At 39.2% G+C, this 16,801-nt stretch overlaps 2 protein-coding genes across 4 annotated transcripts in view; one reads left to right on the top strand and one right to left on the bottom strand.

Annotated features, from left to right (window-relative positions):
- The window catches only part of fancc (FA complementation group C), a 61,083-nt gene extending 58,909 nt beyond the window's left edge, over window positions 1-2,174 (top strand). The window contains exon 16 of one of the 3 annotated variants that reach the window (XM_041786527.1): window positions 802-2,174. In XM_041786527.1, coding sequence (XP_041642461.1) covers window positions 802-806 — 5 coding nt within the window. In that variant the 3' untranslated portion in view covers window positions 807-2,174. The other 2 variants (XM_041786526.1, XM_041786523.1) reach the window with 2 other exon arrangements.
- A 2,003-nt stretch (window positions 2,175-4,177) lies between these two features.
- LOC121510533 (aminopeptidase O (putative)) overlaps window positions 4,178-16,801 on the bottom strand; it is a 162,773-nt gene continuing 150,149 nt past the window's right edge. The window contains exon 18 of the mRNA XM_041788633.1: window positions 4,178-5,141. The gene's annotated coding sequence lies outside the window, so the exon portion shown is untranslated. The remainder of the gene's footprint in view (window positions 5,142-16,801) is intronic.

Here is a 16,801-nt window from a genome sequence, read left to right as displayed (position 1 = left end):
CATCCCAGGTGTACACCGTCCTCCCTCTGATCGATTTCAGGTTAAAGATGTCTTATAATCAGCTCTGCTTGTGCCATAATGAAAAGAGAAGTGTTCAGGGAAGAGCCCCCTAATCTCAGTTTTGCTCCTATGCACTGATATGATTGTTAGACTTGCATACACTTCCAGATTTTTAAATCTCAACTTATTTTGAAACTATGAAAGATTCCAAACATGATGACAAAAAAAATGACAGATTTGACAGTTTTGCTTGCATGTTCTCGTTCCCCTCGCAACGCAGGATTTGATTGAACATGTTTAAAATTCATGATTTCAAATCAGAGCAGCTCCAATCCTCTTCTGAGCTGATCTCTCCTTAGACACCTCACATCACAGGAAAATCTAGCAAGATAATCTTGAGAACCATCAGATACAGACTTTGGTCAGAAGGTTGGAATGGGGTCCAAAACAGCACCATTAAAATTTCTATGCTTCTTTTGTGTTTACGACCTAAAACACATTTTCTCTTTGATGGTGAATCAGAAAACAAATCAGATATTAAACTCTGTAGTGATTCCCTCTTTTAAACTGATTATGTTAAATCTATTCTCAATATTTCACTGTAAATATTCAATATTAAATATTCAATAGTAAATACTCATTTCAAACACTTTCTAAATCCCACCTTATCACATATCATCTCTTTTAAAACGGCTGATGTTTATAATCTGTTTGGTGTCTGTTGTGTCCATTTATTGTCTTTTTAAAGCTCCATTTCTCCTGATGTTGTAAAGTTTCATCCAAACCATTCCATCCATTCAGAGTGATATCCAGCATGGGGGCAGTTCTTCCAGTAAAAAGAGTTCCAGGAAGCCTTCTCTCATGTGTCTCCACTCATCCGTCTTCAAATCTCAGTCCTCTGTCCTCAGACCAGCTAAGACTCTTTGGGACGGTCTTTAAGATGACTGGTTAGAAACTACTCCCAGTTTAACTGTGGACTGATGACATTACTGACTTGGGATGCAGCTATCATAAACTGATGGGCAGCGAGTGCCAAGACCTCACTGAGGTTGTCAAGTGGGAACCTCCCCTCGCAGGTGTTTCATACATTTAGTTCAACAACACCTCAAGGAGGCTGGACAGAAAGCTCCGGCATCCAAGAGCCACCTCCTCCATGCTAGCTCTCAAAACCCTTTATACCAAAACGCAGATCTTGTTTATTTTACCTACCCAACCAAGGGCCCATTTCGATAAGGAAGTTCATCAAACTCAGAGTCTAACCCTGAGCTCTGAGTTCAGCTACCCTCAGATTAAAAACACTGTGTTGTCAGTTTCAAAACTGCAAATTTGAGTGGGTTCACTCAGAGTTCAGTGTGGGCAACATGACCATGAAAAGCCATTATCAATGGAGGCCAGATCCAATGATTCACCATGGCAACAGGTGACAACAAAAGGTCCACATACTTTAGAAATCCTCTTTGCTTATTAACTTATTTTTAGGGGGAAAAAAATTACACTGCACTTAGGAGGTATGACATATAGCCTGTTAGTATCACATAAATGAAAAGCACAAGATTTTGAGATCGTTTTAATATTAAAAAACTAAAGTCATAAATATGCCAGAATAAAGTCTCAAACTTCTAAGATGAAGTTATTTTGAAGTGTGATAGCCTATATTAGGCTTAAATGGATAGTTTATATTTAGACTGTAGGACTAGTCATCAGGCTATTTATTGCTTTCAAAAAAGGCTAATACCTCATATATACTGCTCACAGATAAAACAAGTTTTATGAAACTGCCACAAAGACACCCAGGCTCTGTGTTAACTTAGCTTTAGACAATCGCTTGCATGATAACAAATATTCTCTCACCTTTATTCTGTTTAGTTAATTATTTCAGCCTAATTTCATAAACATTTACAGGCATAGACACAACTTCATGAGGAGTAATACAGCCCAGGCCTCCCCAAAGAATTGGCTGGGCCCCTGAAAAACCCAGAGAATGGTCCCTCTCCAGCTGTGATTAATGATAATGTCGATGAATGTGTGTTGGCTCGGTAGCATTTGTGATAGCGTCCTGGCTAACCGCTACCTCGTTTTGGAGCTGAGAAGTGTGTGAAGCTATTATTGGATTCTGATGTTGGAATTATTTACTTATGCTACTTTTTGACCCCCTTTCACCACATTTTCCATCTGTTTTTGCTACTACTTTTTGCCACCTATAACACATTGTTGCTTATTTTTTTGTCACTTAACGACCATTTTTGCTACTTTTTCCCCTTTTTGCCAACATTTACCATTTTTACCACTTTTTTCCTCTGTTGTATTCTGCTAATTTTGAATCAGTTTCATTCATTTTGTACCAGTTTTTGCTTTTTGCCCATTTTCTACTGTTTTGCCCCTTAACAGCCCTTTAGACTTTTATTCAACACTTTAAAACCTTTTTTTATTTTGCTGCTTTTAACCAATTTTTGTCTCATTTCAAAATTATTATATTATTTCCATTTAAGTTGTCTCAGTTTCTTCTTATTATTTTTTTTTATTCTAACATTTGTGCACATCATGGCTTAGCTGTGAAGCCTGACATTACTTTCCTAATCATTTATTTCAATGTGCCCATCCCAGTGTTAACAACATCAATAAAAAGGTAATTCTGTTAGGAGTAAAGTGGTTATATTTTCAAAAGGTTAAATTGTACAACAGCATAAATCAGTACAATCATGTTTTGTTACTTTGATAAGAGATGTTATTATTCAAGTTAAAAATAAAATGTGGTTATGGCAGATTAACTGTACAATGGACCATGATTTAACTAACCCCCAAGGGTTCCCTGTTTGACCAGATCCCAGCAAACACTCCCCTGCATCACCCCCTTATGGACAGCCTTAATGCAGCCTCTTTTGCTATGCTCTTTAATAAAAGCATGTCACGTTTGATAAACAAGGTATGTTTAATGTAGTCTAGTGCACTGGTGTAGTGGTGTGTGCAGAAGTGGGTATACTCTATGGTGACAAAAAAATAAGTAGGTATACTACTAGGTATTCTGTATACCCACGTACACACTGCACCACACCACTGGTCTAGTGTCTTTACATTCATATAAAACATGGATTTCTATTCCAAATAATCTTGAATAGTGTTCTTGATACAAACTGCATGAATGAAAGAATGTGGAAATGAAACCACGTTTCTAGTCCTGTAAGAGGGGGCAACAGAGAGAAACTGTGGGTTTATTGAAGAAAACTTGCTCTTGACTGGGTTAAGTGTTGAATAAGCTACTGTGGTAACGGAGTCTCTGAAGCTTAGTTTCCTCTCTTTGTGAGGCTTGACTCGGCCCTCATTATTGGGTTTAAGTTTCCTCCCTTTCTGAAACAGAAATCTAAGAGTTTCTCTCATTTCAGGGCCAACAGACTCAAAGTTTGAACTAAACCTGCTTTATGAAATAGGCCCCAGACAGCTGTCACAGCCCAAACAGCATCAACCACTAAACAAATTGCACATGCAAGCTCCATGTAGTGACACTTATTAAACTAACATATACAAGCCTACATCATAGTGCAGTGGTGAGGGGACCGAAAGCTCAGAACAACAGGGTTAATGAACAAGAATTGGAAACTTCACATTATTTAAAGCATTACTAGTTCTGCACACAATCAGACTAAATAAAGTTCATGTACTCTGACAGAAACTGGATCATGGCTGCTTTTTGATGCACTTCCACAAGGACTTCTGCATTAGACATAATGATCAGAGTGGACTCTTTTCCATTGCCTTAATACTGCAAAATTACCCAAAAATGATTGCTCCCACCAAAATAGAAAAAAAGTCTTTATAATATGAACTAAAACCTTCAACATAACAGACACCAAAGCGGCATCAACCATTAACACTCTTTTTTAACTGGAAGTTCTTCTAATTTAAAACATGTACCATCCCATATTCATCTCTGGTTTGTGCCCAGAAATGAACTTCAGTTTCACCCCTTTTTTTCTTTGAATTCTTTAAAGTGCAAATATTGAATTCAGCAATACGGATGTCCTTGAAATGACAGCTGCGCTGTGATGTTTGTACCCGTTTTGAATGTAAAATAAGAATTATGGACATGACAGATGTGAAGGTTTGGCCCCTTCACTCATGGAATAAGCAGACACAAAACACAATCACTGATTTTAGAAAACTTTTAATTCTTCATGGGAATATCAAAGAGTTTCTCTACAATCAAATAGGAAAAATACGACATTTACAATGATACAAAAGTAAGAAATATATTACCCTGGCTGTGTATTCCAGTGTTTTAACAGGCTGGGGTGAAGTAATCTGTTATGTCTAAAAACATGACTCACCTTTAAGTATTTCCAGTCTAAACTGTTGAGAATCAGATCATGACTTCAGACTAAACAGACGTGAACTCACACCTACACACACATATCTTCAACAGCACACACTTAAACACAGCAGCTCAGACTCTAAAACACAAGAGTTTCTCCCTCTCGTCCATGACGAAGGTTGTCAGGTTGTCTCCATTATTTTTTATTATCGACACAACTGTAAAAAGCAGACTCTTTATCGTAGTGGTGAAAAGCTGCCACCAGCAGAAGAAAGAGCACCGTCTAGATTGCACAAATAAATCGGCAAAGATTTTGGATTGAAATGAGCTAACATTTTTTCAGAGATTAATAAACTATGCAGGAGATAACCTGCAATTTTTGGTTATTACAGCAAGAAATGACCAAATTTTGAGTGCCTAGAGCTGTTTTTGTTCCGTGGTGTTGTGTTGAGAATCAATTTCAAGAGTTTCATATTCAAGCTTAAAATTCTGGTTTTGTGACAACCCTATCAATAAAGTTATTCATTTTCTCATTATGTATCATTTGTAAACATGATAGCATCATTTTTAAAGGTCCAGCATAGTCAGCACCATTATATTTCACTACAAACGGCTCCTATCACCTGCTTCTTCATCAGACTTGAATGAACAGATCTGCTTTAAACTTGCCAGTTGGCCTTGGCTGTGGAGTAAAAGCACATCCTTCTCTTGTTCCTTCACACTGCTGAGCGATTCTGCAGCGTCCCCTCTTAATTCGAAGGAAGAAGAGCTGAGTCCTGAACTCTCGTTCAACCTGAGTGCCAAACTCCTGTCATCTCCGTCCACAATCAGCAGCCTGGAAGAGAAAGATACATAGAGATTTGAGAGTTGAAGAACATTTGGTGGATATCCACAAAACTTTGGCTGAACTGTTTGTGTCCACCTGATACAAAGAAAAATACAGAAAACTGTGTGGTCAGCTCAGACCAATAGTTCACTTTAAACTTTAAACCCCTGTGGTTTTAGGCAAATAGCAGTAATTTACTGCTGAAAGAACTCGTACATTTTTATTAATCTGTAAATCATTTCTTTACTTTATCAGTTTCTTTTCTGTCTATGAAACTCATAAAATAGTAGAACAATATCAATTGCAATTTCACAGTGACTCTAGATAACATATAAAATCATTTTGCATTGTTTGAAAACCTCAAAAACTTCAGAGACTTTTCAAACACCAGAGCTTTCTGTGATTCAGTTTGTGGCTATTTTAATCATATCATACAGACATCAAGTTTATGTACATATGATATGTGTAAATACATCTGCCAGGGAGGGATGTCATTAAATAAAGAATCAGTAGAAATATGGACAAATTAAATCAATTTGACAGTATTATTTATAAAACTCTCTAACCAGCAGATGGTGCCACTGCCTTAGTTTCTCTTGTTCAAAGTCATCCACTGAGGCAGAGACCCTCATCAGGATCACAACACATTTATACTTTACATTTGTATTGATAGAAAATTGAAATGAAAGAATCATATTTACACATTTGTTTCACTCTCATGTCTTTGTTAAAATAGAAAACTGAAATAAATACACTTTACATGTTAATGTATACAGCTTAGGGATAATGCTGGGACAACTGATGCATCAGCAACAAGAAGTTTGAGACCTGGTCAGTGTCATAGTTAGACACCTTGATATCCAAAATTACTCCTCTCTGTTTTCTAAAATGAATAGATGGGGCTCTGATGGCCTAGGGCAGCAGTTCTTAAATATCTTCCCTTGTAGCCTTGTATCTAATAAAAGCTAAATCCCCAAAACCCACCAAGTAAAAATGATTAATTGCTGTCAATAATCAACATGGTTTTAATGGTTTCATTGATAAATCACAATCATCATTCATAAAACTAAATGTTCTTCTCACCAAAAGACCTTCTTAGAAACTATGAAATAAGTGTTTTGTCATGATTTCAATTACCACTCCAGTGTATTTAATAAAACATATTTCAATGTGGAGCTCAAACGGAACAAAACACAGAGCCAGGACAACTCCAACATGTTTAAAAAGCACATCATTACTGAAAGACATGCAAGCATACATCTAATTTTTATCTCCATTTTTCCTGAGACAGCGTGGAATTATGGTCATTTTTTAAAGGCACTTCCTTTTGATCTCTCAAAAACAAGCTTTATTATACATGGAAAATGAGATAAATATGTTTAAAGCTTGATAAAAAGAATGAAATTTACTAGTCATCACAGGAAAACTTAAAAAGTACAAGTATGAATTTATTGTATGTCCACTTAGGGCTTCCATATATGGACTTTTCACCACATTTTTTCCCTGAGCCACTAAAAAGTGCTTTGCGACCATCTTTTGGTTTTGGTTGAGAACCACTGGCCTAGGGTTGGACTCCTAGAGGCTATCATCCTCTAAGTGGGCAACCCAGGCTCAAGTCCGACCTGTGACACTTGTCCTGTGTGACATTACCCACTCACTCTCTCTCTTTCCCTGATTTCCTGCCTTCACACCGTCCCATCAAAATAAAAGTTAACATAGAATAGCTGCAGTACATGACTAATGTTTTTATGATTGTTTTTAAATTAGTCTGTGACATGCACAAAGTCAGCATCTTTTCTAAGAGCCAAGCATTAAAACCCAAGGTTGTGTAGCTCTGTGGTTTAAGACTTAAAAAGTGGTATTATCATTACACGAGAGAGGCTGAAGAGAAGTCCTGTAAAATAAAACCTCTTATATGTCAGTAGCTCAGCCCAACAGCTGCTCTTGCACAGGGGGGGAAAAGGACACGTCTTTGTTTGTCCGTGGTTCGTTGGTGAGAGGACTGGACTCCTGTTCCTGCTGAACTGAGCCAGTGGTTCTGTAGGACTGATTATCAGCTCAGTAGGCACAGGAGGCCAAGCCCAAATCTCTCTCTCCTCATGAAGCACTCACTGGCTGTGAACATACATTTCCCCTCACCCCTTTCCTTTTTTTGCAGCATGTGTAATGAAGCAAAAGCAATGCCAACTCAGGCTTTGTGTCAGGCTGCATTCTGCTTTGCGAAACCAAGAAAACACACAACTGTCGGCCCATTTACACTGCTGAGATTGTCTGATTTCACTAGGCGGTTAAAGGTGTGGCTGCATGGTAGAGGCCTCTACTGGACTACTGCTAAAGAGGGGGAGAAATTTGCAAAAATAGAAAAGGCTGTTTGAGGAGTCTGATCATAAAATGGAACAATAAATCCTTCAGAATCACATTCCTTCACCTTCTGTGCCGAGCATGATACATACTGCATCACTTAAGTCCAAGAAAGTTTCCAGCAAATGTTCTAAAAAGCTGCAGTTCACTAAAAAAGGCTGCAAGAGACAATCAGGGAAGTTTGGTTGCGTGAAGAGGAGGAGGTGTGGGCCCATTCCATTTATTTTTGGTGTCTCTATACCATGTTGCTTTGTCCTTTGATGTGCACTGCACCATTTCCTTCCCATTAGAGTGTAATAAATCACCTTTTGAATATGCGCTCTGATGGCAATTCCTCTCTTTTACAGGCCTTTGATGGTCATTATTCTTTTAACAGGCCCTAAATATAGGTCTAAAAATGGCAGGCTCCACATGGCCCTCATTTCTAATTCACACATCTGCCCTCGTTTAGTCGCCATTTTGTCGTTGTGAATATAGAGCGCTGTAATATACCTTCTACTGTGATCGCCAGCAAAAAAAGGCAGATTCTGAAATAGATTCCCACCCATCTGTCATTGTTTTGATCAGGGAGTGATCAGCACAAATAAGAATATCTTTGCCTTCATATTTGCAGGTATAACAGCAGACTTGGCAGATTGCACACCAAAGTTTCCAGTCATTTTCTTTACTTGTTGTCCAGCTGCAGCTATCGACAGCCTGGTTGTTTGCTGACGAGTCCACTCAGTGGGCTTTTTTTTTTTTTTTTTTTTTTTTGCAGAGCTTATTGTCAGGAAGGAAGATGTAAATGCAGTTTGTCGTACAACAGTTCCTAAACAAATCTTTTCCTTGGTACATGTGGGACAGACTGCAAGTTATTGATCACTGTGTTGGCAGAAACAGTTGGCAGTCAGCATTGTTTAAAGCTTATCTCGACTAATTTGGGCACCCTTTCACAGTACGGTGTGTAATGCCTCCAACAGAGCGTGTGCTGTAACCCAATTTACTGTTCCTGCTTTCCCAGTTATCAGTGGGTGTTTTACAGGATCACTGCCTTTTGTTTCTCCCGTCTGAGGCAAATAATCAAGACATATAATCGGGCTGTAAATCCGCCGGAGAAACACTTAATTGTCCAATTAAAGTGAAAGTGACATCCGGAAATGATGGAAAGCTCTCAGACCGCTGTCAGATTTCCCCTCTCTGACGCCTCGCTCTTGTTTTCTCTCAGTGTGCAAATCTGCTCAGTGAGAATCTGTCTGAGTTATGGATTTCCGTTTGTGGTCTTCCTCAGGCGGAGATTAGATCAGAAATCAATACATATCAGCCAGAGATGTTCAGACGGCACTTTCCACAGCCAAAGAGATTTGAAGTTTAAATCTGAGGCACTTTAAGTACTTAAAGGAAGATTTTGAGCACTGAATGTCTGCAGGCGTTTCAACCAGTGTCTAAACCTTTAAGGTAAAGCAGTCTTTCTCAAACATTAGTATTCCAGGGTCAAATTTGAAATCTTCTGGGGACAGCCAAAAGCCTTATGCAACCATAACATAAGAATCAAAGTATTTTCGTCCATTTTTGTAACATTAAAAGGAAAATCCAATGTGCAGCGTAGTTTTCAGAGACAGAAGGAACAATAAACGAGCCACCGTTGATCAGGCATTTGCAAAGTCAGCTACATGTGCATCTCAAACAATTTGAATATCATGTAAAAAATATTTTTTTTCATGTGATTTGCCTCAAAAAGTTTATAAATTCTAGAATAATGTCATACAAAGTGAAGTATTCCAAGAAGATCAGCGAGGTACAGAATCCAAGTCTAGTGTTTCTTAGTTTCCACTGTCAGTGATGGTTTGAGGTGCCATGTCACCTGCTGCTGTTGGTCCACTGTGCTTCATCAAATCCAGAGCCAACACTGTCAGCCACATGGGGAGATTTTAGAGCACTTTTTGCTTCCATCTGCTGAGAAGCTTTATGGGGATTTCCTTTTCTAGCAGGACTAGGCACATGCCAACAGTGAAGCCGAAACTACCAGAAACTGCTTTGCTGACCGTGGTATTACTGTGTTTGATTGGCCAGCCAACTGGTGTGATCTAAACCTTATAGAGGATCTTTGGGGAAATGTCAAGAGAAATATGAGCGGAACCAGACTCTTCGTAACACCCCAGCAGTGCCACGGACTGATCGGCTCCATGCAACGTCACATAGATGCCGTAATTAGTATAAAAGGAGCTCCAACCAAGTATTGAGAGCATAAATGAGCACAATATTCCAGTAGGTCAACATTGCTGTGTTATAAATCCTTTTTGTTGGACTGTTTTGTGATATTCTAATTTTCTGAGACAGTTTATTATAGATTTCTCTCCTGGTGAATTTCCTGACTCTTACTGGCTGCTTACACACGTTGGCTGGTCCAGACTTGTGGTTTCATTTTCTAGGAGATTGGCATGAAAAAAGTGCAAATCGAGGGGTTGAAAATGTTTCGTTTACATTTAAACATTGGGACATTTGGAGAGTAAGCTGCTGAAAAGGGCTAAGGTGAAATATTAGATGCAACATTTTCTTAACAGTATAAAAACTTTGAAGAAAAGCAATAATAGAAGTTATGGGAGCTCAATCAAGACTGCATCTGGATTATTCAACTTCTGAATATCAGCATGGCTAAAGGTCTATAAATCCTATATCTATCTCTCAGATATGAAAGAAGTCTTTCAGTCCATCTCTCAGTAAAAGAGTAAACAACCTTAGAAAGGTACTTCCTTTAAAATACGAGCTTAGCAAACAGAACTCTGCCTTTAGCACTGCTTCCATATTGATTATCTATCTGCCATCAGCATTAAGCAGAGATCTGTGTCTTTGGGCCTCATTATTACTGATTACAGTCTCACTTAAAAAGCTGCTTTTCTCACCTTCACCGGAACAACAGCATGTTCAGACTGAATCATCTGCAGGATTATCTCCGCTACTACATAAACCAAAAAGGAGACCGCAACAGAGGAGGTGGAAGATGAAAGACGAGAGGAAGAACAACAGACAAAACAGACGAGCGTGGCGCAGCGCTCATTAGCGATGTTTCACAGCGTTTTGAAATTTGTGAGGAGGCTTATGTGTTTAATTCTTCTGAGTGAGAGGGTCTCAGCGGAAAGTTTATAGACAGGTGAGTGAGAACAGGAGAGAAGAGAGTTTTTAAGTAGACCAAGGATGGAGGGAATGAGGAGAGAGAGAGGAGAGGAGTATGACACAGGGCGATCAATTAAGAAGCAAAAATACAGGACAGAGGGGAGTAAGTTCGATGACAGAAATGAATAAACATTCATCAGGGTCGTCGTGATTTCAAAACTTAAAGCTTTGGTACATAATTGATACCTGTTTTGATTCAAGGGTAACTAAAATGTAATCCCTACACTTCAAATATTGGGAGTTTTCTGGTTTATAATTGCCAAAAAATTCAAGCAAACTCTAGTATGAAACATTACCAGTGTATTTACACAGCTTAGAGAGCTTGTTCTTTCCCCTCACCTTCCCCAATTAGGTGAAAACCCATTTAGAATAAGATTTTAAAAATTTTCAATGTGTAACTATGAGTTTTAAACAATTCAACGTCCGTATTTTTTATGAATGATAGTGTCAAAAACAAGATTTAAAACTATTGATTGATTAATACATCACAAAAACACTGGCAACATTTGGTGTATTTCTGCAATATAGACAGCATGCTGGCTTGCTTGCAATTTTGCCTTCAAATGGACAACTTTGCACCAATGTGCACTCCATCTAAAGGATGAACTCAATAGATCTTGAAGGTCTCAGATCAAAGGTAAAGGTCTCTTGGCCTCATGTTCATCCCTTGCTTTCCAGGTCACTCTTGTAAACACAGTATCTTTACAATGCTTTGAGATATTGTCTTCAAAATTTACACAAATGTTGACTCTTGCCCAAGAATCAGGTAAGTAGATTTTGGAGGTTGTAGCAGGGTGTCTATGGAGTCTTTAAAGTATCAATCAATTCAGCCAAAATTAAGACTTTAACAGAGTATTAAAATGTCTTAATGCAAGACTATAAGGTCTTAATTTTATTCTTTACACAATGATTTTTAGAGCCGATTCATCTAAAGAGGTTACAGGCTAGTTTTCAACTTTTTTAATACTTAGATTTGATCGTAGAAGAGATTTTTTGGAACTCCTCTAGATCAGATCCATTTTCTTCCCAGACTTGTGAAGATAAATCACTGAAATGAATACAACCTAATTATTGTGAGCTATAGCTGATCAGCTACAACAGTAAAGTGATCATTGACTCATCAGTGCTTCAAAATCAAAATGCTGCCATCTTGGCCAGGACACTCTTGAAAAAGAGATTTTTAATCTCAATGAGGTTTTCTCCTGGTTAAATAAAGGTTAAAAAAATAAAGATAGTGTGCATAATGAACTGAATACATTGGCGGTCTCTGTGTATTACCAGGGGTTAAAAGGCCTGGACGAAAGAAATGCCGTTGACTTTGACCTTTGCTGTCGAGCAACACACGTGTATTGACGTGTAGAGCTTGGGCTGTGGTACACCGGGCCCTGTGATGAATCTTTAGCACCTGACATGCCTAAAACCAATGAATGCACACAACTGTTTATCAGCCTTAAATATCAGCAAAATGCACAGTTGTACATCAGGTATCAGATAGGTGATTTCCTAAGGTGCCACACAGTCAAGGTGGTCCTTTGTGAGCCCTAAAAATTTTGAGTGAAGCCCAAAGCAAAAAACAAAACTGGAGACTCTTGGTGTTTTTAAAACAAAACCAATATCAGCAAGGCAAGGGGAGATAAAAGGGATAAAAGGGAGAGTTTTCCAGGGCCCAGCCAAACTCGGGGTCCATAAAGGTCTGCAAAATCACAGTCCATTGTAAAGTTAAGCTATTTTCACTATTATTTCATTTTCTACCTGAATAATGTAAAAATGTAAACCCCTTTTCTTTAAACGAAATAGCTTTTAAACAATGTGGACAGGCACATTTAACTTAAACATTTGGAAAGTAATGTTAGACCTGGAAGTCCAATGATGAGCACAAAATTCAGAAAACCAGCGGGAGAAAAAAAAAACTGAGACTGTTTTAATGCAAATGCAAAAACAATTGTGAAAAGAGAACAAAAAAGTGGTGAAAATGAGTGAAAAGCAACTAAAGTAGGAAAAAAGAGGAAAAAAATTATATAAATGCCAAACAAAAGTGGCAAAACAGTAAAAAATAGACAAAAAAAAACAACAAAACTGGGTTAAAAGTTTAAAAAGGAGTAAAAAAATATCAAAGATTGGTTAGAAATGGCTAAACAATACTTGGTGTAGAGAGGCAAAAAGCGCCTGAAACAGCCAAAATGGGTTAGAAATGGCAAAAAGCAGTAAAGATGTAGCAACAATGGGCAGGAAAAGTGCAAGAATAAATTACTGCAACATCAGAACCCAGGAATTGTGTGACACACTTTTCTGTTTTGAAATGAGGAAAGTGTCAGCCAACACCAACTCTACACATCACACACACATGCACTGATATCATCAATAAATCACAACTGAGGAGGGCTCATTCCCTCGGTTTTTCAGGGGCCCAGACTATTCTATGGGCAGCCCTGAGTATCAATATCAGCTGAAATGAGTTTGAAAATCTGAAAAATCAGGTGTCAGCAAAAATCCCATTCAATACATCCCTATTGGTGTGATATCAAAACTTTAAAAGTCTGGTATCGTGACTACCCTTATCAAAAAATATCCCATAACCACTTGTAATCCATCTGAACCTCCTGTGAGTTTGAATTGACCAAAGCTGCCCTCTTTAGCACCCTTCATCCTGGGTTAAAACATAACAGAAGATCTGTAGATTATTTATAGTTCTGGTACCTTTGATAATACTGATCATTAAAATAGGTGAGATTTTTTTTCAAATAATTAGAAGTAACTTCTAAAATACTGGGCCTCAACAAAAGCCACCGTAGAAACTTAAACCCACTCTTCTTCCTCTGTTCCCGTCTTTACACACGCTCATTGTCTTCTTTTGTCTGCTTGTCTGGGTCATGCTCTCCTCAGGTGCAGAACTTAGCCACTGTGAACAAAGAGGAAATCAATCACTGTTCACCAATCAGCTAAGCTCTGTGCCTGGCTGGAGAGAGGAGACAAAACCTGTCTGATGTGTACACACACACTGTCTCTTACAAAACACCCACATTTCGACCCCCCCTGGCTCCCTCATCATCCAAACTCCTCAAATCATCAACTTCTCCAACACAATCACACACTCTTAGATAATCACGTCTCCTTTAGTTTTAAGTTTCCAGGGGGTGGAATAAGTGTGTGTTTAGGAAGGGGTTGTGGTTGCCATGGTAGCTGGCTGCTGGGTCAGGACTGTGTGGTAATCCCTGGCAATGTGATTTTATCATAAGTCACAAATCAGCACGCCAGGAACCCTCACAGCCCAGACATGAAAGAACAAGATCTTCTCCTTTCTGTCTTTTTCAACATCTCCAAGTCCAGCTCGCACCTGCTCAACCTGGCTCAATAAAAGTAAAAACTTTGTTTTATCTTCCTTCAGAGTGAAGTCATGAAAGACCAGAACCTGTAGCTTCTCGCTCTCTTTCCCTCTCCTCTTCTCTCTCACACTTTCCTTGGTTACCCCTCTCCTCCTCTCCCATTCGCCACGCTCGGCTAACCCGGCGATATGCCCCTCATTAAGCGGATCAAGAGGGATTCCAGAGGCATGTACCGGGGGAAGAAAAGAACGAAGGGAGGGTAAAAAGAGGGGGGAAAGAAAGGACAGGGCGGGTTGGTGCAGAGACCACCCTTCTCCTTTTAAAGGGTTGTGCTTTTTTAGGTTTTAAAAACACAGAGTGGGGAGTACGCCTTGACAGACATGTTGTTTTCAGTTAAAGCCTGCTCAGCCCGCCTCTGCCTAATCCCACTGTACTGTGGTGTCTGTAAGGGTGAGGGTGTAAAAGGGTAAAGGGAGGACTATGGGGGAGCAGTAAAACATGACTCCATCTCCCCACAGTGTGATACAAAAAAAGCAGCAAGGAGGCTGCTTCATCCATCATTTTAATTGGAGACCCGAGCTCTGTTGACCAACATGATCCATTGATGTTTACAGAAGCTTGTTTGGTTCAGTCCAATGGGAAGCACTGCTAAAAGTTAGGATATTAATCCCTAAATGCTCCTTCTATTCTCTTTAAGGTGTCTTCTGCTGCCTTGTTCCAGTCCTCCTGCACTTGTAGCAAGGCTCCACAGGGAGGTGTAGTGAGGGAGTGAAGGATGAGGATAAAAGATCTTTGGGCACAGACGCATAGGCGCTGCATGTCTGTGTGTGTGTGTGTGTGTGTCAGAGAGATTTATCAGGACTGTGCCAGATGCCGAGCACTTGTCTAGAAAGCCTTTCACATCCTGCACAAATGCATAAAGCTGTCTGTGTGTAGATGTGTGTGTGTGTCTGAAGATAAAAGGCTGTCTTGTAGCGGCTTGGTCACGGCCTAAAAAAGGATTTGGAGCTGTAAGTCACTCAGGTTGATGGGGACGAGTATTTAGCAGCACCTCTGTGCTGACCAAGGTCACAGACACCTTGTTTGACCTTACACCCGTTTAATTGGTTGCTTGGTGGTAACACTGCTGACTAAAAGTGAATTAAATAAAAGGCCATGAGGAAATGAGTATCAGCAAATTCAAACTTTGATCCTAATTGAGTTTTATGTCATCACTAACTCTAAAGTTTCACTTTTTGCTTGCCATTAGATGTGGGACAGACTACTGACTCAGCATGATATCCCTGTCCTGACCAGTGTGATATAATTATCATCTCACCAGTGCCAAATATCGACATTGTAGAGAAAAATACAATGCTTTTGACAGATTTCCCTGCTAAATTTGACTCAGCACAGCCCTGCTTCATGACTACTCACAGTGGTGCCTGTGACATGGACGAGGTAACATGAAGATAAGTTTATTGGTGAAACAATAAGTGGGATAAAAGAAGAAGAAGCAAGCAGGGCAAGAAAGAAGAGGTGTGAAAAGAGGAGTGGCATTGCCAAATTAGTGAATAAATACATTAGTCCAGCATTTTACATTTTATATTCTTCAGTTGATCAGATATCAACAAATGACCTTCTCGTAACATATCTGTCATTTTATCATCATTAGTATGGGCCAAGTATCATGTATTATATCATAACTTGCAGTGCCTCTGAAAAGTACGCACCCTTTTTACCCTTTTACTGATTTTATTAATCAATCATCATCAATATAATTGGGCTTTTTAACATAAAAAAAATTACAACAACCCTCTTTACTGTCAGAGTAAACAGATTTCTACAAAGTACTGTCAATTAAACAATACGTGTAGTATAAAATACATGACTGCATAACTATCCACCTCCTTTAAGCCAGTATTTAGTAGATGACCACTAAATTTTAGTCCATTCTTTTTTGAAAAACTCCTCCAGCTTAGGTTACACCAGCTACAAATTCTCTATTTGTTGGAGTTCTTGACTTGCCCACTCCAGACCTATCACCTTGTTGTCTTTAAACTATTTCTGTGTAGCTTTCGCTGTATGCTTTGGGTCATTGTCTTGCTGCAAAATAAATCTTCTCCCAAGCTGTTGTTCTCTAGTGGACTGAATAAGATTGCCCTCCAGGATTTTCCTATATTTTGCTGCATTCATTTTACCCTCTACCTTTACAAGCTTTCCAGGGCCAGCTGCCAAGAAGCATTCCCACAGCATGATGCTGCCACCACTGTGCTTCACAGTGGAGGTGGTGTGTTTGTGGTGATGTGCAGTGTCTGGTGTCCGTAGAACATAGCGTCTCGTCTGATGGACATAAAGCACCATTTTGGTCTCATTAGACTATAGAACTTTATTCCACCTGACCATGGAGTCTCCCACATGTGTTCTGGCAAACTGTAGTCGAGATTTAATGTGTGTTCTCTTCAAAATGCACCTCTCCCATAAGGCTTTGTCAAGTAACCCAGCCAACAGTTGGTGTATGCAGTCTCTCCCATCTCAACTGCTGAAGCTTGTAACTCCTTCAGAGTAGTCACAGCTGTCTTGATGGCCTCTCTCATGAATCTCCTTTTTTCACGGTCACTCAGTTTGTGAGGACAGTCTGATCTAGGCAGATTTACACATGTCCCACCTTCCTTCCATTTCTCGATGATGGACTGAACTGAACTCCAAGTGATGTTCAGCACTGGATCCATCCCCTGACTTATTCTTTTCAATGACATTTTCTCTGAGTTGCTTGGAGTGTTCTTTTGTCTTCAAGGTGTAATGGTACCCAGGAATACTGATTAACCAGTGACTGGACCTTCCGGACACAGGTGT

This window comes from Cheilinus undulatus, linkage group 5 (genome assembly GCF_018320785.1).
Source record: "Cheilinus undulatus linkage group 5, ASM1832078v1, whole genome shotgun sequence".
NCBI classification, from domain to species: Eukaryota; Metazoa; Chordata; class Actinopteri; order Labriformes; family Labridae; genus Cheilinus; species Cheilinus undulatus.
Note: the sequence above shows the minus strand (reverse complement) of the source record. Positions and strands in the feature narration are given on the sequence as shown.